At 39.9% G+C, this 21,218-nt stretch overlaps 1 protein-coding gene across 2 annotated transcripts; it reads left to right on the top strand.

Annotated features, from left to right (window-relative positions):
* The first annotated feature begins 4,324 nt into the window (after positions 1-4,324).
* On the top strand, positions 4,325-20,488 carry esrra (estrogen-related receptor alpha). Of its 2 annotated transcripts, XM_018692115.2 has the most exons (8): positions 4,325-4,614; positions 6,342-6,443; positions 11,774-12,157; positions 13,831-13,947; positions 14,091-14,204; positions 15,124-15,291; positions 15,784-16,053; positions 17,385-20,488. In XM_018692115.2, exons 3-8 carry the CDS (start codon positions 11,779-11,781, stop codon positions 17,636-17,638), a joined length of 1,302 nt encoding a protein of 433 aa, XP_018547631.1. In that variant the 5' UTR covers positions 4,325-4,614; positions 6,342-6,443; positions 11,774-11,778; the 3' UTR covers positions 17,639-20,488. The 2 variants fall into 2 exon arrangements, with proteins under 2 accessions (XP_018547631.1, XP_018547632.1); XM_018692116.2 differs by lacking the exons at positions 4,325-4,614; positions 6,342-6,443 and adding an exon at positions 7,464-7,717.
* The last annotated feature ends 730 nt before the right edge of the window (positions 20,489-21,218 follow it).

Here is a 21,218-nt window from a genome sequence, read left to right as displayed (position 1 = left end):
GTTAGAATCTTTTGTGTTTTTTTAACTGACACACATTAAACATTCGCAGTGAGAAAGTTAAGATTTAATAACTGGTCGATAACCACTGCTTCAGGTATGTGCATGGCGTTCAGAAGGAATTTCAGACCATTCTTTCTACAGAACAGCTTCAGCTCAGCCATACTCTGAGAAAGTCTTGTGTGAACAGCTCGCTGGAGGTCACTTCACAGCATTTCCAATGGGTTAAGGCCTGGACTGTGACTGGGTCGCTCCAAAAGGTGAATTTTCTTTATTTGAAGTAATTCTGTGGTAGATTTACTTTGATGTTTGGGTCCATTGTGTCCTACTGAGCTGAAGCTGATGGATAGCCGACCTGACATTATCTTATAAGATACCTTATAAGGGTTGGGAGGGAAGAGATGACTTTGTAACCCTTTCCAGCTTTGGACAAATCAACAACTCTTGATTGTAAATCTTCTGACATCTTTTTTGTGATGCTTGGCTCTCAGCAGCAGATGCCTCTTGTGAATAATTTAAAATCGTGTTTCATTGGCTGGACTCCAGGTTTGTTAACTCCTGCCTCCAATCAGCTTTTGCTGATGTTATTAGCCTTTGGATTCAGATACAATACAAATCATGTGTGTGTTATTAATTAAAAAAAAAAAAGTGTTGTTTGCTCATAATTTTAACTTAGATAAAGACCATATTTTAAGACAAATTTACATAAAAATACAGATTATTCCAAAGGGTTCACTAACTTTTCACACTTTTTTTTAAAGTCAGGGGATTACAAATGTCAGTAGGATTCACCTTCTGGGCACCATGACAGTCAGAAATTTCTAAATTTCATGGCAATCCATCAAAGAGTTATTGATATTTCAGTCTGGCTTAAGTGGCTGACAAACAACAAACCAACATCCTTAGAGCCATGCTGATAGCATGACTAAAAACAACACCACTAACACAAACAAAAGCTAAAGTTAAACTGAAATGAAGTATTGTGCACAGAGGCAGAAGAAAGTGTCTTGTAATTTCATGGCAAGGATGAAGACATTTGTGTGGCTTTAATGCTCACTACAGACCAGTTTGGGCTGGTAGAGAACGACATGTGCAGCAGGACTTTAACAGCATACTGTACATACAGTACTGTAAGGTGGACGCACCGAATGTCCTTCAAGTTGTCAATATGGCCCTTTTAGCATGTGCTATAGCTCCTCAGTTGATCCATGTAAGTGATACTTGGCTGGTAACTCTACCTTGGTGTTTCAATCTGAAAATGGCACCAAGGACAAACATGGTGCAACGACAAACTGTGCCTGCAGATCTTTTATTATCTGTATTTTCAGTTTTTTGAAAGGACGTCTAATGTGTGCTCATGTCACAAATATCTGAGAGATTAAATTTGTAGTTAGTTATTAATAATTATCCCTCTCCCCACCTAAATAAAATGAATGCTGATTTTTTTTCACCTCTCTTTGAACACAACCAGCAGATGGCACACATTGACACATTTTCCCCTGAACACCAGTCCTAGACTAAACTGTTCAGTATACTTCAATACATCCAACGGCTTTGACTGAAATCTCAGAAGACTTGCAAATGTCTGTTAGTGACCCCCTAAATGATTTGAAATTAGACAAACTGCAGTCTGCCTTTTGTCACCAAATGTTTTTATGGAGAGTAAGTAAGTTTTATGGCCTTTGGAAATCTGACTCTTAACTGCGGGAAATGTGAAAAGAAAAGGCAGCGTTCTGGCACTGCGATCAGGAAGTCAGCAAGCAGTGATGATGTGCAGTGGCAGTGGGTGACCTTTTACTGGAGGACACACGCTCAGCTGCTATAACGTCATCAGCACCGCTGCTGCAGTTTTACTGTGCTGCCGCTAGGAGGCAGATAACTGGCAGTGTTTGTAGTGCTGATGTAGGCTACACTCCTGACCTGGAGTTAAAGGGAAAATCCATCCTAAAATAGAGTTCAAATATGTTACGTCTACAATATTCCAGATTTGAATGAGTTGTTTCATAAGCTGAACAGCACAGACGCAGACTGCAGTGATCATGTTATTTAGAAAAAAAAAATCCTGGAGCTGTTCCATAATGGGGACATTTTCTCATTCAGACATCTTAACACATCTTAAACAAAACCTTTATATGCTCATGGGGTCACTTCAGTGGACTGTAACCCGGTCACATCAGCACTTACATGTCTTCATGGGTCAGGTCTTCTCCTTGTTCAGCTGTATGGACCAGGACTAACTGAAGACCACCGTGCTCTTTAAATCCTTCAACCTACAACTGCAGCTTTATACCTGGTACTACAGTCATAGAGATTATATAGTGATCATAGTGTTTATAGTACAGGTGGAGACTGTTCTCTATCAGTGGTGTTATCTATGACTCAGTACATGCACAGCTCTGATGCAGTGCCCAATACTTTTTGTGGATCACAGGCACAAAAGCGTCTTGGTATTTATGTAGCCTATCAGGGGACACCTGTCTGAGGTCACGACCCGCTGTAAGAAACACCCTGGGGACACCAGCTGGTATTCACAGTGTGTTTCTACTTTTTCCATTCTTCACACATCGTCGACAACCCCGCCGTGTCTTAAGACAGCCACACTTGTAATATTATGATGCAGTAAATCTCAAAACATTCAGTGTCTCTAAAAAATCCAATTTTCCGCTTTCTGGGTGAATCTAATGAATATAGCATGACCGGTTTCGCCTCTGACGGGATGATAATGCAGACTCTGCACCAGTATGATGCAGCTCCGCAGAATTGCAGTGTCTGCAGCAGAGACAGAATGACCTTGCTTCAAGGTCGCAATGACACTGCCGTCAGTTTTTCCTCTCGAGCGCGCTCCACGGATATCCTGTCCCGAGCCCGCCACTTGCACGAGACCACATCAAGACATGAACACACAGATGTCCCCCTCTGACAGACTAAGGGGAGGAATCAATGTGAGGCTTTAGCGCTTATTGGTTTAAACAGACTGGTCTAACGTTTATTAGTCTATAATTAGAGCTAGATAATGCGGGGATGTTCGGGGGGGGGGGGCACACTAATCTATATCATACTACTGCCACCACATTCCCTTTTTATCCAACGCCCTGACTTTTAATATTATCATTATTATTTTTAAATCAGTGGACAATGCTGTCCCCTCTTTGACAACTTCTCTCCTCTCTGAGCCAGCTGCTACCAGGCATGCTGGAGAGCGCAGGGGCAGCCTATTTCGAGAAGCAGTAGACTCCAAAGTTGGACAGAAAAATAATTTAACTGTTTAACTTATCTGTATGTTAAACACACGCAGCATACACACAATGTCTCTGAAACACGTTTGATGACGCTCCTATTAATAATGCCCCTGATAAACTGTTCTGCAGGTTGCTGGTTTTTCCCCCCGGATTAAAATCCCTTGATTATTTCCCTTTCTCATTCCATTGCAGTGATCCTCTCTTCCTTGGCAACTGTCCCGTGTAGTGGTGGAGTTGAGCCGGGTCAGTGTCACAAGACCGACAGCATGACTACATTTTCCATAGAGGTGTGCTGCAGGAGACATGCCCATTCTTTTAGCAGCAGTCCCCTAAAGCTTTTAGCATAATTTAAACAAAACATCTCATTTGAAACTGTAGGCTGTGGCATGTTATTTTAAGTTAGATACCACAACAAAACTATCATAAATGGACAAAATGTACAGTAAAGCCAATAGAAATATCTAAACAAATAAAATACTGTTACCAAGTCCCAGTTTAAATGTCATAATTTATCATTTTCTGTGGGGGAGGGTTTGCTTCTGCAAGGATATATCCAGATTTTGTCGAGTAACACGAATAAACTGATTTGTATAAAACAAATCTGGAAGGCAGTCACTCTTTAAGCTGCAGATAAATAAATATACCTAGACTACATTAGGATTAACGGAGACTGGGTCATATTTTTTTCACGAGTTGCAGGCCATCATTATAATACTGATGACGCTGGTGGAAGGTGCGCACGGACGTAACGGAGACACAGCGGACGCAAATTGGACAGAGGGAGGAGAAAAGGCACGGGATAGAGACCTTCGTCACTGCGCTGCGTCAAGTTAGCGGGAGACACCTAGGACTGGAGCCGGAAGTCATACAGTTTGAGATTTTTAAAAATAAAACCGTGAATTTTGTTGATTTCAGTAATAATAGGAGTTATATTATTCTTGAGAGTATGTGGCATATTCAAGTAGTAGAGGGTGACTCTTTCATATCAGGCCACGTTTCGCTTTGGGACATTGTTTATCTCGAGAAAAGTTCACGTTATATGAGTCGACATACTTTTATTATGAACATGTTTTCTAACCGGACGTTCAGTTTTTCTTCTTGAAGTCTTGACGCTAATATCCAACTACAACCTCAGTTGTTGAAGGCGAAGACGAGAAATTATAACAGCAGGCTACGGAACCGACCAGGCGGATAAGACGGTGTGTCGCTGGTTGTTGCTATCACCTCATTACACGGTAACGTAGTGATGCGATGTGAGACACCCGGCGAGGCTTGGACAGCGCCATTAAACCGGTTAAACCGACGGTGGACTTGCGAGCCGGAAAGACTCTGACTGACTTCAGATAAAAACAACCCTGCGATGTTATTACATTTCCCAGTAAGTAGCCCTTCTTAGCCCTACATTGCAGAGACTGAGCACACGGTGGGTTTGGGCTATTATAAATCGTTTCGTGGAGATGTCAGCTATTTTAACGGTGCATGCACGATACGCCTGACAGAGCTGTAAGTTCGCGTGGCCACGTTATTGGGGGTAGGGGGCACGAGCTGCTGAATAAATAGTTAGTACATTGTGTAATAATATGCAGTACAAGCTGAATGTCCAGCTCAAATACCCCACTCATACTTTACCTTCTGACTAATTCACGTCTAAATATATACTATAACACTCTGAGTAATGCTTAATGCTCCTATAAAACACCCACAAAATGTCCTAATAAATGCAATGCATGGCCATTTATGAAACGAAGAATGGTTGAATGGTTGAATAGGATGCATTGGATAATTGTCGTCGTATGGCTTACCGCATGCCCTCACTTAAAAGACAAGTAACACCCAACACTTCTTCAACTGTGCACACTTCTTATATGTACCCCCCAACACACGCACACACACACGAGTTATTCTTCTTTCTGTCTTAACACACTGAACTATGCAAGTCACCGAGCCTGCTGGACCAGGATTGAGATCACTGATCTTAAGGCATAATCCACTTTGTCAATTAACCTTTCACCGGTTCGAGATCAGTAGGCAAGGTCACCCCTGGGTGCTGTTCTTGCCGTCTCCACAGTGCGCCGCATTTAAAACCATCAAACTGAGTTTTATGTACAGAGTCAGTGTGATGCATTGTCAGGGACAAAGACTACTGGTGCCCCCTAACAAAACTATGATAAGAAGCTTTGAACCATTTAAACAAAGCGAGGACTGGTTTATGTGCTGTGATATTTTACTTTTCATTTATGGGGAAACAGTGTGTTCAGAGATAACTTTTACAACAAGGAATTATTTGAGTTTATGCCAGTTACTAGTTTGTTTAACAGTCTGCTACAATTAAAATCTAAATCTACATCTTTAGTTTAAATTCACCTTCTTTTTTTGAAATGTCACATGTCACTTCTGATCACTTCTAAAGAAAATGACTAAAGCATCACAGCCTATTTCCACATATTACAGTTTTGTTGCTCAAGGTTAAAGTTCTTGAGGAAATTAAGCCCTCTTTGCTGTAGTTTGTCATTTAATGTTGTCTACTTTTTAAATGCTCAAATGAGACTCATGTTAACATTTTAAAGACTAAAATTATGTCTCATGTATGTTTTTTTTTAAGTTTAAACTAGTCTCTTTAATTATTTACAGAGAGTTATCACCAAACTTCAGCTTATGACTTTGAGTGAGAGACAAGGTGTTGGCTTTACTCTGTCTGTCCTTCAAGCATTCCTGTGGCTGTGACCTTTGGAGTGTGTCATGCAGTGTAAGGGGGAGGGTACTCCAGCAGCATGCAGAAATCTGAATAGATACAGTGGGTTATGTATTCTAGGAAAGAAAAATCAGCGGTGCAACTATACACATACTTGTATACACGTATACAGGAAACAAAACTATTGCTGTCATAGAGGTTTTCATGTGTGAAGATTGTCAGTAACAGCTTTTTAAATCTTCTAATAAGTATGAATACTTCTCAGACATTATGGTCGTTATGAGATTGGACACAGTGTGCCAGTGGAGGTTCAGCCATTAAAATCACAAATGGAAGGTTAACATGTAAAGTAATTGCCTTGACTTAGCTGTAAGTTCTGTGACAGCACTCAGAAACCTTTGCTTACTTTGCAGGTGTCCTGAGAACTGCAGACTTCAACCCGAGCAATAGCAGCACATTAAGCTACGACCAGGAGTGAGGGATATATAAGCTTCAAACTCCAGTTCACCAAACAGGTAATCTGTTCTCACATCACCTTTTACGCTGATGAAATATTACGCTATTATGCTATGCTTCAACTGGGACTGTGTCTGTTATTTCTATTCTGTAGCCAGCTGCCTCCCCTGCTTCTCAGTTTGTTCTTGCAAGGCTGTAATGGACTTTTAGCTGGCAATGTTAATGTCTTCTTTAGAAAGTAGCCACAGACAAAGGAAGGCTGTGGAAGGAGAGACGCGGCAAAAGCAGTAGAAAATTATTTTGAAGGTGATGGCTTCGTATTTCATGTACAAGATATTAAGAAAGGCCAGTGATGGAATATAACATGTTGCAATCAGGCAATCTGCAGGGCATGTTCCTGTCTGAGAAAAGCAGGTCCATTAGCCAGCTGCAACACAGATATAGCTTTTGGTCTGTTTTTCCAAAAATTATCACGCATGAAAGCGTGAACGGATGGGAAGGATAAATGAGGGACAAGTAGTGGATAGATGAGAGAGAGGATTGACCTCAGCTTAAGCAGTACAAATCTCACAAAGTGAGAATGTCCAAAATCCTGTGCAAAGAGAAAGGAGCAATCAAGGTGTCAGTCTCACAGGTTCAATGATCCATAACTTTCACATTCTTGGTTTTTGGGATGCTGTATGCAGTGTAGGGGGAAAAATAAAAGCTTTCTGCAGCAATTTCAGTGGAGCAGAATCAAACTTTGTGCCTAACACAAAGCCTGCAATTTCAGCAACAGTGAAATTAATACCACTCACTGAGTCAAACTTTGCCATTCATCATTAGCACTCTCTTTTGTATTATGTCAGGTAAAAGTTGAGACTTTGGATTAATGGGTAATTTGCTAATTGTAAGTTAAATCTCACCATGCTTTATATAGACTTACATCAAGTTTACAATTGGGACTGAACATATTTCTCCAATATCAGCTCCTAACACATACCTGTTAATGATGCTCCTGCATCATAAGAAATGAGGATTTGTGTGTGTTAGATGGTGTGAAGTTGGTATGTTACATTCAAGATTGTGTAATAAATGTCTACTAACAGCACGTTAATTTGGCAGTGAAATAATGCTGCTTGCAGAGTGCTCCTTGCACTAATGTGTTTTAGCCTATCCATCCTTTGCCGTTTACCAGCTGTTAGGAAAAGCCGATTGTAGCCCGGCCCATCTCCACAGACAGCCAACACGAGCTAGCGGGCGCTGGCAGTCTGGAAACTGACTTTCTGTCAAATCTGTGCCATGTTATCACACCGTGGACAGACTTAAGTGCTGTACTAGTCACCGTTATCAGGTAAGATGCAGCCTAGCCCGGGTTAGAGAGACAAAAATAAACCTCGGCCCCAGGAGGAGAGAGCTGGTCAGTCAGGATTAACGCTAGCTGCTGCTAGCTTAGTTAGCTAAGGGTCGGGCTAACCTACTGTTACCAAAATGTGTTCAGTGTTGTTGAAGCTAATGCTAACGCTACGCCAAACATGCTGGTACATTAGTTTACAGTACACACGACACGTTTCTATGGTGAGTTAAATAGCAAACCAAGCATTTTAGCCAACCTCACCTAGTTTAACGCAGCCTTACATCTGTTTTTATCAAACGAATAAGTAGCAATATAGCTATTCTCGTGTGCTTTTTTTTTTTTTAACATTTTATTCACTGAACCCGCTGTTCCTCATTTTGCCAAAGCAGATGTGAAGTGGCCAGCGGTGCACATGGTGTAGGGGATCACTGCTGGTCTCAAGCAAACTGAGTCACATAGTTGGTTATCTGGCCTCATTTATTATTAGTACTGATGGCACTGACTGAGCTATTCACTGAGCTTGTAAACTCCAAGTCCAAGTAAGCTAAACTTTAAACAGGCTAAGGTTATTGTGTCCCACTTGCTGCTTGCCAAACAGTGCTACAGTCAAGTCCAACGGGGGCAAACTCCAAAGAAAGTATACAACTACCAACCACTATAGGATCAGGTTATCTATTGTAGCAATAAATATGATAAAGTCATACTTGCTGTGCAGTTAATGATATGGAGCAAGTGCTAAGTTCCTTGTGTGTCTTGATCACAGGAAGTTGAGAATAATGTTCCATAAACCACACTTCACTGTAGTGCATATTGTATTGTGCATGTATAAAGCGCATACACAGTGACATTTTGTTTGCAAGGGACTCACTCAGTTTTCCTCAGTGTCAAAGCAGTGACAGCCTCCTCCCTGTTCTTTTTTTCTCTGTGGTTCTTGAACCCTGTTTATACACTTGATTTTGAACAGCTTTGATTAGCTTGTAGTTAAAAGGTTTTGTGTCTTATTAGTAGGATGTTTATGTTAACATGTATTAATAATTATGCAAATTGATGTAAATAAACAGCATACAGCAGGTCAGGACTGAGAGCTTATTGATTCTTATATGCCATACACTCACAGATAGTTGACTGATAGTTTTGTTGTCAGGGTCATAGTTAATGTGTGTTGAAACTCCCTGTCTTCACTTAACTGTGATGAATTATCTGACCACATTGTTCTATTAACTCCCCTCAAATACTGCAATTTAATCTTATCTCTATATGTACCATAAAGTAAACACCATGATAAGAGCCTTAATATGCCAAACACCAATTGGTTTTTTAAATTATGGCAATCACCCAAACCAGTGTGAACTGAGCATACATGCATGTAATGTAGTCATTGTGGGCAGGGTGAGGGACTGGAGCACTGAACCGACCATAAGCAGTGTGTTTTCAATATTACAGCACTTAAATATACACACAACTGCTTTATCAGACCAGCTGATGAGCAAAGGGTGGAAAAAGAGGTTGGTAATTGCAGTGGATTGCCAGTATGCATGCATGAGAAAATCACAAGTCACTTTCAGGTCTTAACTGGATTGAGGCTATTTAGGCTGCAGAGATTCCATCTCATCGTCCTCGAGCAGTGATCTATTAAGTTGGAACAAGAGCACAGTCGTTCAAGTAAGGCTCTGCATTAATGTATCTGCTGATGAGTAGAAGCTTACAGGCAGACATGGCACATGCTGCAAATCATGCCCCTGCCCTGCTGATCCCCTTTTCACCAATTTTTGTTATCCCCGAAGTGCTGTCTGATCAAGCCAATTTAACAACAGTGGAGGCTGCATTTCTAACACCAAAGAACAAAGTCAGCTTCAGACAGTATGATGAAACATGAACAATTTGTCTTTGTTTGGCTATTCACTAGAGTGACTGGGTCTCCTTATAGGGGTGTAATTACAGGAGTGGTACACCTACATTCTGAATTAATTACCCTGATTTGCCCAGTGAAGAGTAGTGGTCACTTTGCTCATGCAAACATTCACCTACCTGCTTGTTCACTTACTTTATTGCTGGAAACCTCCTGTGTCAAAGAGGTCAGACTGCTTTTAGGCTAATTGTCTTATATAAAATGGACGCAATGTATGATTGACATTAAAGAGCCAGACATTTGGCATTAGAGCCAAGTTACTGGAAGTTGAATCACAGCTTAAAAGCATGAAATGCAATTACTCATGGTGATCTAACATTTGGTTGTGAGAGTAGTAGAACTCCACAAATAAAATATGTCATTATGTTTTTTGTCATAAGGAGTTTTTGTCCTCCCAAAGTATATTTTTGGGCAGTATTTTGAATGAATTGTATGTAATTATAAAGCTTCTCTGTATCTTGCTGTTGCAGTTTGATATTCACATTTGTGGCAGTCTTGACCTTAGATGATCAGTTGAAACTGAGGAATCTGTTGTGTGAATGAATGTGTGTTTTTAAGTATTGTATTGTAATGTATTCTGTTGTCATTCTACATGACGCCAGGAAATTGTACTAGTTTAATAGAGATTTAATGTCTATTGAGGTGATGGAAAAGTTGCAGAGTTCTGCTGCCCTCTGCAGTACTGATAATGTTTTTTTTCTCTCATGAAGTTATGGCTAGAATATAAAGTAACCATAACATTGAACCCATGAGTCTACTGTTTGTTTGTATTTAGAATAGAGCTGAAATGATTAGTCAATTTACAGAAAAATTATCAGCAACCATTTTGAAAATCCATTCATTAATTCAGTCATTTTTCAAGCAAAGATTGGAAATAGGATTTCCTGCTTTTCTTGGTCATGTATCATTGACTTTGGATTTGGGAAAAAAACATCCAAACATTTAAAGATGTCATGTTCATCTCTGTGAAGTTGTGTTGGGCATTGTGTGACTGAATAGTTAAAAAAATACAGCAGATTAATCGATAATGTAAATAATTGTTAGTTGCAGCCCTAATTTGGAATCATAAACATATTTTTCATCTCATCACAAGCAATATTTCTTTACTGTAATTTTCTTTGTGCTTGTTTATCTTCAGCAGGTGGCCGTAGTTTCTTTGATTAAACGGAGAAGTACAGCAGCTTTGTTAAGTCATGGGCAGGGAAGCAGTTTGCTGCAGCGCTCCTACTGCCTCACTTAAACATAAGTTATGTGTCTGAATATGGAAGAATGGGCACCGTTTATGAGCACAGCGACCTTCATCTAGTCACCTTGGCTATTTTAATGTCTAGAAATGTCACAGACAAACACTTCACGCTGTGAGGATGATTCAAGGACTATATAGTTTTATTTTAGGCATAAAAGGTCCTGGTTTGGTGAATCTAAGGTGTTTTGATGGTTTAAAAAGCCTAGCTGAGGAAAAAATAGCACAAAACAACACAGAGACCAAGTTCTGCTAAAGAACAAGAGAAGGAACAGGCAGGCCCTTTGTGATGTTGATACAAAATGTACTTTTCACAGCCCATGCTTCCAGGAAAGAAAGATGACCATGATTTCAATGCGATAACCAGGATACATAAGACTAAAACAACACTTAACTTCAGGTCTTGAATTCTAGTTCAGGTTCTTCTTTTTTTTCTTTTTTGTTGTTTGGTTCCCTCAGATTCTTGTGTTTACACTCAAACCAACACACATGGGCAAAACATAGGTGTAAGTGCAAACAGTAAAGGTTGGTGAAAAGACTTGGAAACAGGCTCTGTGGTTGGAGAGTTGGCTGGGCCAGTGGTAGGGTTCTATAGCCCATGATTGGGTGCTACTGGCACTTGTTCACCCTCTCTTTTATTTGGAAGTTTTGGATGTCAAAGATGGAATAAAATTTGACCCCACAAGTGCATTCCATTGATTGTGTTTATGAAAATGCAAGTCTATGCTGACATAAAAGTTCTATTAAAAAATGTCTGATTCCCATTTGATTTATTTCAGCTCAGATAGTGGTTATTTTTATCTGGTGGTATGAAGAAAACTTTAAAGGACAGAGATGTGAGTTAAAGGGTTATATGCCTTTATGTATTTGACCTTTATTTGTTCCTTTTTTCCCCCTCTAGACATCATGTCTTCCAGGGAGCGTCGGTCAGATGTCTACATAAAGGCGGAACCCAGTAGTCCAGAGGGAGGTGGGGGAGGTCGGACCAGTCCTGGTGGGGCCTCCTCAGACTCCTCTCAAAGTGGAGGTGGAGGAACCAGAGGAGACAGCACAAAACGTTACTCCCCACCACTCTACACACCAGCTCTGCGTTGCCACTTCAAAGACGAAGGTGGTGATGGGGCAGAGGAGGGCTCCACTGGAAATGGAGCTGGGCGATGCAAGTACGCCCTGAGCACGCTGCCCAAGAGGCTCTGTTTAGTATGTGGAGATGTGGCTTCAGGTTACCACTATGGCGTGGCGTCATGTGAGGCCTGCAAAGCATTCTTCAAGAGAACCATTCAAGGTGTGTGTTACTGTGAAATTAGAGAACAACCATTGTGCAGTTCACATTTTTCCCTGATGCTGTTTGATAGGATTTAGGGGGTATTCGGGGTACTTGAATGTTACATGGACTGCTACTTCCTGTGTAACACTGATAGATTTTTCATCTTTAAAACAAAGTATAAAACAAGTGTGGATGGATTTTTTCCATGCCTTTGAGAAACAAAATGGCAAATAATAGTTCAAAAAAATTGGCAAAAACTGCTACTGCCGCTTTTCACAATATTTATATTTTTCTACATATAGCTTGCCACTGCCTCGATTATAGTATTCCAAATAGGCTTTTGTTTGCTTTTCAATCATAAGAGCACAGTTAGTTCAACTAGTTAAATCTGAATTTATCATATGTAGTACAGATATTAAATATATTTTTTCGCCTTCGTGCTAGTCGACAATCGTGGCATTATGTTTCCGGGTTGTCTGTCCCATTCTCATGAACAATATCTCAGGAATGCCTTGAGGGTTTTCCTTCAAATTTAGCATGAATGTCCACTTAAGGATGAAGTGATTAGATTTTGGTGGTTAAAGATCAAGGGTCACTGTGACCTCACGCCCATCCCGTTGTTGTGAAGGCGATATACCAGGAACGCCTGGAGGAAACATCATGACATCTGGAACAAACGTCCACTTGTACTCAAGGATTAACTTATTAGATTTTGGTGGTTAAAGGTCAAAGGTTAAGGTCATTGTGACCTCAGATCTGTCCCATTCTTATGAACGCAATATAGCAGGAACGCCTGGAGGGAACTTCATTACATTTGGCACAAACATCAACTTGGACTCAAGGATGACCAGTTTAGATTTTTTTGGTCAAAGGTTAAGGTTATTGTGAACTCACAAGACGTTTTTTCCCTATAACCCAAGAATTCATACACTAATTATGACAAAATTTCACACCAGTGTCTGAAAGGATAAGACGAAGAAGTGATGACATTTTATATCCAAAAGTTCAAAGGTCAGCTTCATTGTAATATCATCAGGTTCAGCAAAAACACGTTTCTGGTTATTATTCAAAGCCATAACTCAGGAACAGAGGGGGAGAATGTGACCATAAAGGTCTTGACTACATATATTATATATATATGGTTTGTGGAGGCAAACAACCATGAGGCAGTGATTCTAGTTTATTCTGTCAATGTCTGTAATAAGAGGATTCTCTCATTTTGAAAATATCACAGAGGTCTTGGTGACATCAGTGAACTCATTACATACACTATATATTTTAATGGACAGCAACAGGATGGTTTTGTAATTTGATTACAGTTAATATAGCTGGCACCAGCCATTTAAAATATAGCTTCATCAGCTCTAATTTGGAACAGCTTGAGGTGTCCCAAGTCTCTATAATGGTTAAAATGCCTGAGGATACCAGGAGTGTCCAAGGACCCACATAACATCTTAATGGTGTCATTCTTTAAAATGCTTCATTACATTATCACTACAACCAGTCCATCTGGTTTATGCTGGTTTGTTAAACAAAAACCATGAACACTTGGCACTTACTCTGCTCTGCTGTGGGTATATTGTATGTTTAAACAGTCAAGAGAGATTAATTGACGGAGGTGGTTATCACTCATCTCACATGCTCATTCTTAATCATCTTATCTTCTTAACATTTTCTGTTGTCCCATAAAGGTAACATTGAATACAGCTGTCCAGCTTCAAATGAGTGTGAGATCACCAAAAGGCGCAGAAAGGCTTGCCAGGCATGCCGCTTCACTAAGTGCCTCAAAGTAGGCATGCTGAAAGAGGGTGAGTGTTCATGGTGTGCAGAAGCTGTGTAGCCAGTCTGTGATATTGCATCTAAAGAGTGATTGTTCTAATCTTTTAAAATGGTATCTTTATTCTCTGTTTTCCCAGCATAAATCATAATTACTTTATGTTTCACCATGTAGGAGTTCGTCTCGACAGGGTTCGAGGTGGAAGACAGAAGTACAAAAGGCGTCCAGAAGTGGAGAATGCAACATACCAGAATGCCCCTCTACCACTGACAAAGGAGAGTGAAAAAGGTGGGATTTATATCCTTGTCTCGCCATTAGTTTCTTGCTCTACAAGAGGCAACATAGTCTAATATTATCACAATAATCAAATTGTGCAAATGGGATGTAAAGCAGCTCATATACACAACATATTTTTTGTTGAAGGGTTCAGTGGTAACTGTAGGTGCCATGTTGCTGTAGCAACTCTGAGAATGTGAAGTCAGCTCACACATTCACTCAGATTAATGGGAAAGGGTTTTTTATGGTGAGAGACATCTTGCTGCTGTGAGGCAACACATGACCTGGTCATTGATGAGTTCTTTGTTGGAAAACTACATGTATGTTCCAACAACAGCCATGTTCAGTCAATTAAAAACATAGTAATAACAGACAATCAAGGAGTCCCCTCTGTACTGTTCTGATTCAGTCATGGATATAGTGCTCCTCAAAAAATGTGATATGTTGGACTTGTGAAACATTAAGTGCCCAGATCATACAAGCAACACACAAGATGCTTTAAACTCATTGGATTAGAAAACAGTGCCCTCTAGTGCTAAAAAAAATAGTGCACTGACCACTTTACAGTCAGCAGTAGAGGAGTAAAATATTGCAACTGTGCTAATTTGCACAATTTTAGATGACTTAGAGCTCTTGATGCACATAAATCTGGCTTAGGAGTTGAGCAAAGCCAAACTCTAATTTGCACTCATAGAAATTAAGAATATGTGTCTGTTGATAACAAGTAAGTTGAGAGCCCACATTTGAAATAAAGATATGGAAACTTGCAGCACAAGTATATTGCAGTGTATAATACAGTTAACACCAGTGCAGATCAGCATGCTGCATAAAGCAAAATTGAATGTGTTATGTAATGACAGCATTAATAGTCTAGGTATCAATCAGTTCTAATTTGTGCATGATATTAATCCATTGTTGTTGTGTCTGTTAGGTTCCTCCAACATCATTGTGTCCCACCTCCTAGTGGCAGAGCCAGAAAAGTTATTTGCCATGCCCGACCCTCTGCAGCCCGACACAGCCCAGCGGACGCTCACCACCCTTTGTGACCTTGCTGACCGAGAGCTGGTTGTCATCATTGGCTGGGCCAAACACATTCCAGGTAAGAGATTCACAGAGGATAAAGATGCAGTGACAGTGTGGCAACAGTGGAAGAGATGTAGTGATCCAATCTTACTGACCAAGAAGAAACGTGCTGTGTCATGCTCCACACAGGCTGTAACTTCTGAATTTACTTTATTAGAGGACTAGAATACAGATCATTATAAATTTCCAGTGTGAACCTGATTCTGATGGTTGAACTGTGTGTACTGATAGGTACAACTAAATTAATTGGTTAATTAATTGACTGGTGTGGTTGGTGTGTCAGGAGAGGAGATGCTGAACTTCTGCTGACAGTTCAACTGACACTGTTGTTAACTGTATTACAAGCTAGAGTTGCGTCACCAGCTGCCAACAGTATGTAGCCCATTATCTGGCCACTATAAAGACATGGGTCCTGTGTTTGCTCTGTCAATTGACACAAAAAATGTGAACATATTGCAGGTTGCCTCATCTGCATTTAAATTCTCCCTCTCTCTCTGTTCCCCCGCAGGCTTTCTGTCACTGTCCCTAGCAGACCAGATGTCTGTGCTGCAGTCAGTATGGCTGGAGGTGCTGGTGCTGGGTGTAGCGTACCGCTCGCTTGGCTGCGAGGACGAGGTCGTGTTTGCAGAGGATTTTGTCCTTGATGAGGAGATGTCACGTGTTGCAGGACTGACAGAGCTAAATGCAGCAATTAGTCAACTTGCTCGCCGCTTCCGTGCACTTAATGTCGACCGGGAGGAATTTGTCATGCTAAAAGCCATCGCACTCACTAACTCAGGTACTTTTTCCTTGTGTAGTTGACCAATTATGCAGATGCATAGATTGTATTATCAGTGGTATACTGTATGGTGTGGGTTTTCATTTCACTTTACACTTTTGTGTAAAAGTGTTCTCTAGAGGTTTAACTTAACAAATCAGGGTTTCTTGCAGCCTTTTATAATGGAGTCACCCCATCTCACCTGAAATTAAGAGCATCTCTACTAATCTAATGTCAGAGGAAAATTGCATTTCTGAAATTTAATCTTAGGCTTATTAAAGCTGAGTGTTCATCACCTCCAATAACCAGTTTCTTGGAGGAAAAGTGTAATACTCAGTGTGAAACAAAACTACACTCAGTTTCCAGTTTATTAGATACATTATTAGTTAGTTTATCCACTAAGACTGTTCCAGTCTAATATAACAGACCCTCAATAAATTGTATATTAATTTTTTTGTTGAAACTGTTTGATTAAAATTGATTATTTTTGTTCAGCTGTATGAATTTCTGTATTTTGGATGCTAAAGTTTGTGGTGCTGTTTAACTACACTGCCTTATACTGACAGGCACTTTGATATTTAGTCTACTCTTCCTAATATAATCTCAGTGGAATTCAGCAGCACCACAAACAGCCACGAACATGACAAGAGAGCTGAATCAACATGTCTTGGAAGCTAAAACTGAACCTTTTTAACAAAACTGAACCTTCATAACAGTAGAATTTATTGCAGGGTTGCTGTATTAGTTTTAGTTTAGTTAGTTTTGGTCTATATGAACCCACTATTTGTTTGGTGCAAAAAAATGAAATGTATTGGGCTTGTATGTTGTGGCATATATTAGTAGTTAGTTGATCAGTTTATCAATCCTCTGCTAAGTATGGCATTGGTAGCAACAAAAACAGTAGATTAGCTGTGACAATGGCTGTTTAGCTTGACAGGATTATGTGCATGTCAGCAGCCGACAGTCCATGACAACAGGAGATCGACTCTGTATTACCAGTGTGAGGTGCAGTGAAGGCTTTTATTCAGCTCCAGTGTGATGACTAATGCAAAATAAAAAAATATACATTTCTAACATAGAGTGCAGAATAGAAATGATTTTAATGATTGTGGCACATTTACCCCATCTATAACCTTTATGTAGACATCCCTACATTCAGCATTACTATCAACAGCAGTTCATCTAGCATGTCACAGCTTGTGCTAGAGATCCACTGTTTGGTTTGTAAATAAAGGCTCTTGTTTGTATTTGTGGTCAGTTACTGTGCAACAAAGGCTTTCTTTCTGTGGCAAAAGCTGAGAAAATCTAAACCTACACTCTGCCTTACCATATCTTTCTTGCTGTTCTGTCAGACTCTGTTTACATCGAGGACATGGAAGCTGTGCAGAAGCTGCGGGACCTCCTCCACCAGGCCCTGCTGGAGCTGGAGTGTCAGCGGCGCCCTGATGACCCCCAGCGAGCTGGACGCCTCCTTTTAACGTTGCCTCTCCTCCGACAGACTGCTGGTCGTGCTCTTACCACCTTCTACAGCATCAAGACCCGTGGAGGTGTACCCATGCACAAACTATTCCTGGAGATGCTGGAAGCCATGATGGACTCTCCCTAGAGCAGAGAGCAGCAGAAGTAAAGAGGATGCAGAGAAAGACCCAACAGAGATCTAGTCTTGGAGAGTGGATGAGTGATTTATGAGAAAGGAAAGCTTTTGTTAGAGAATTAATAATGAGGAAAATGGTCTTTTTACCCTTTAGGCTACACGGGGCAAGAAAAGATTTTGACAAAAGAAAAACCTCATGTATTGTCTCTGAGTGGGAATGCGTTACTTACAGTGAGATTTAACTGCCAAACTTCAGTTAAAAGCGTCAAGAGTGAAAACATTTAACATGAATGCCAGAATACTTCTCAGTTTCAACTATTTTCACAGTGTGTTTCATCACAGCATCAATATCCTGTTGCATAACCACTGAAGAACAATATTTAGGTACCCATGAACAGACTGCAATCACGTGGCTCTTGAACTTTTTAAAATAATGCAGCATCTACCCATGAAAGCCATTATAAAATAACTGGCGAAAGACTTGAGGGTCCAGTATAGGGTCAGATTGACATGCACATGGAGTGCTTGTATTCACTATAGGTTAGTGTGCCGTTGTAGGCAAATTCATAGGAATTACTTGCAATATGTTAAAAGCAATATAATGACTCAATTATTGTCTGTCAGATTTAAAATGTGGATAAAATGGTGAGACCTCTAGTTGTGCTTGTATATCAGTAGTTCTCCACTCTCAGGACCCCAGGTGCTAATTTAAAAAAAAAAAAAAAGATTCTAGCTTCTAGTAGAGCCTGGTTTGGGTTGGGGATGCCAGGTGGTTAGAAACCTGTTAGGAGAGAAAACCAGAGGCACTTAGGGGTTTAAATACTGGAACTGGGAACCACTGGTGTACATAGCAGGTGCAGGATTCTTTATAAATGGTTGTGCAATTGATTTGTAGTCCAGGTGAAATGCGTATGAAGATTGTGTGCTCATAAAATGCTCTACTTGGAGGGTAATATATTCAGTGTTGTATGTACATCCTATTGGCGCACAAAGAACTGGCTTCCATATAAGCGCGTGTGTTCGTGTGCAGTCAAAACCAATGAGCTACACTGAGATCAGGGAAGAACACAGCTCTGACATTAAAGCCAGTGTGGCAGCATCAGTGATTAGAAAAGAAATGCATATGCCCCATCTGCTTTCTTTATACTATCTATCCTCCACTAGATCTAATCACTATTTCTGTCTTCAGCAGCTGTGCTGTTCAAAAATAATAGTCAGACATATTTGACCTGTTTCATGTGTGGGCTATAATGTGTAACACTAACCCATATGTATGATTGATAGGTTTATGAGATTTTGCTGCATTTTCTGCAGTAATGAAGAGGGTTGCATAAAAGATTTCAATTGTTCAATGGAAGATCCCTCCTTTGTGTACGTACATCTGTTGAACTTTAACGTGTGAAGTGCCCGAAGAGGGCTCAGGGCAACAAGAAATGCAACATATGCAACATCTTTCTTTTGGATGTTGATACCTTGTCTGACAACATCCCGAAAGTCCTACTCATGGTTCAGCAGGTTTGTATACTATAATATAAATGATAATTATTTTAAGTTTCACATGCAATGTAAAGCTACAGTATCTGATTTCAAAGTCAGATCCCTAAAAATAATAGTGGCCAAATGGCCATTAATCTTTTAGCCATGTACAGTTCCATTTAAATAAACAGAAACATGCAATTTATAGTGTAAGATAACAAAGCCAGCAAATGTGATACAAATTCCCCGTTACAATTATATTTGTGCAGCTCACGGTGTACTAAAATTTGTAAAGACTTGAAAACTGCTTTTTCATACATTTTCCTTTCTAGGATTTAAGGGTATTTTATTGTGACACACTGTTGTGGGTTTGGTATTGGAACGACGCTTTCCATTCATGATATTATGAATGCTTTTTTTTAAACGTATGTAATGCAGTTGTGTGTTTTCTGAAGCTGATTGTCATTTAGGGATCAATTTACATGGCTCTATAGATCCAGCTACATAGTGAGGCTACAGAGGGCTACCTCAGGAGGCAGAGTAAGCCAGTTGGCCAAATAACTGTGGAGACACGTTATTCTTGATCTTTTGACTTGTCAAGTTAAATCTGAATATTAGGTATATTGAATGTCCTGCAGTTTAGATCATTTTTCTTTGTTTTCATAACTCTAAGGTGTCTATGGCTCATTAATCATGCTTTATAAGATGGCCCATGGTACAAAGTGTCTCAAAGGGGGGGGGGGCTTCAGTTGATGGTCTCATAGGATTAATGGTGCAGCTTGAAAACACTGGAGGTCATATTGGCAGTTGAAATTGAAAACAGCTCATCTTGTATTAGCCACAGCTAGCACTGTGGAGCAGGGATTGATATATCTGGCAAAATGTGACTCTGATTCATCTGGTTTTGTTTTTATAGGTTACAGCTTACATATTTCTGTCATCTAAGAAGTTTTTTGGTCTGTGATTTGTTTACTAACCTAATTTTTCTGATAGTGATCAGACTTCCGAAGCAAACAAATAAATATAGATGCCTGGGTTGAATTACAGCTTTTAAAACTTTGTCATTTACATAACGGCAATTTTTTTCATTAGCATACAAATATGTTTTAGGTACGGTGGGTTAGGGTGAAGGCAGGGTCATTTGCAGTGTCACTGTTAAAATTATACAGTCATTTGTAGTTTCTATTAAATATGTGTGCATTAATATAAATGAGCAATACAATAAATTACCAAACCTCACACATTTCCTTGTATAGCCACAGTGTACATTTAACATTGCCAGTTATAATGAAGAATAGCTACTAAACGTTATATTATTTAGAGGTTCAAATCAATGTTTGTATTTTGAAAGACTATTTAAATGATTAAATTCTATTTTTTACTCAATTTACTGTTGTTTGTTGACACTGCTTTATTTTTGTGTGTGGTATTGGCTGTGAATTTCTGTGTGTAGGCTATTTTTTTTTCCATTTAGATCAAACAGTTTGATGTCCTTGTCTAAACATGTCCACATAAAAATCACTGTGAAAAAAGTGAGATCTTCCACTGTCTGAGGCGACAGGGAGTGGATTATTGTAGGTGCTTTGTGTTGTGTAATAAACGGACACACCACCACCGCATATCATTGGTCTTATCTCTGCCTGTGGATGTTTATGCATGTATATTTGTGTGTGTGGTTTTAGATGGGGGTAGTGTGGTGAAGACTACTGCTGAAACTTTCAACTTCATGATTAATATTTTTGTCAGTGGAAATGGACACACTCTCAGCTGATGATGATGGACAGACAGCCCGTTAGAGGTTGTAAATTCTGACCAGACTTCACATGCAGTTTCTGAGCATGAGAAAAGAATAAAGCAATTCGTGGATGATAGCAGCTGACTGTATACCCGACCATACTACAATTATAAACAACTTACCTCCATGTGTTCCTGTATTAATTTATGCCTAGCACCTTTGACTACAGGTGTCTTGTGAAACAGCAATAGGAGCCTTAGTCTGAAAGCAACATTACCCAGTTCAGCGTTTTTAGGGTTGCCAGCAAGTGTGTTTAAGTTATGGTAATGAAGAGTCTCAGAATGACCCAACAGGATTTTTTTTGCAACCAGCAGTATCAGT

Source organism: Lates calcarifer, linkage group LG20 (assembly GCF_001640805.2).
Source record: "Lates calcarifer isolate ASB-BC8 linkage group LG20, TLL_Latcal_v3, whole genome shotgun sequence".
NCBI classification, from domain to species: domain Eukaryota; kingdom Metazoa; phylum Chordata; class Actinopteri; family Centropomidae; genus Lates; species Lates calcarifer.
This window is presented reverse-complemented; position numbering and strand designations above follow the sequence as displayed.

Bases quoted from the DNA above. Each gene is read 5' to 3' on its own strand.
- esrra (XM_018692115.2), top strand. From the start codon at position 11,779: ATGTCTTCCAGGGAGCGTCGGTCAGATGTCTACATAAAGGCGGAACCC. The intron at 12,158-13,830 runs GTGTGTGTTACT...TGTCCCATAAAG, and splicing joins CTTCAAGAGAACCATTCAAG to GTAACATTGAATACAGCTGT. The intron at 13,948-14,090 runs GTGAGTGTTCAT...TTCACCATGTAG, and splicing joins AGTAGGCATGCTGAAAGAGG to GAGTTCGTCTCGACAGGGTT.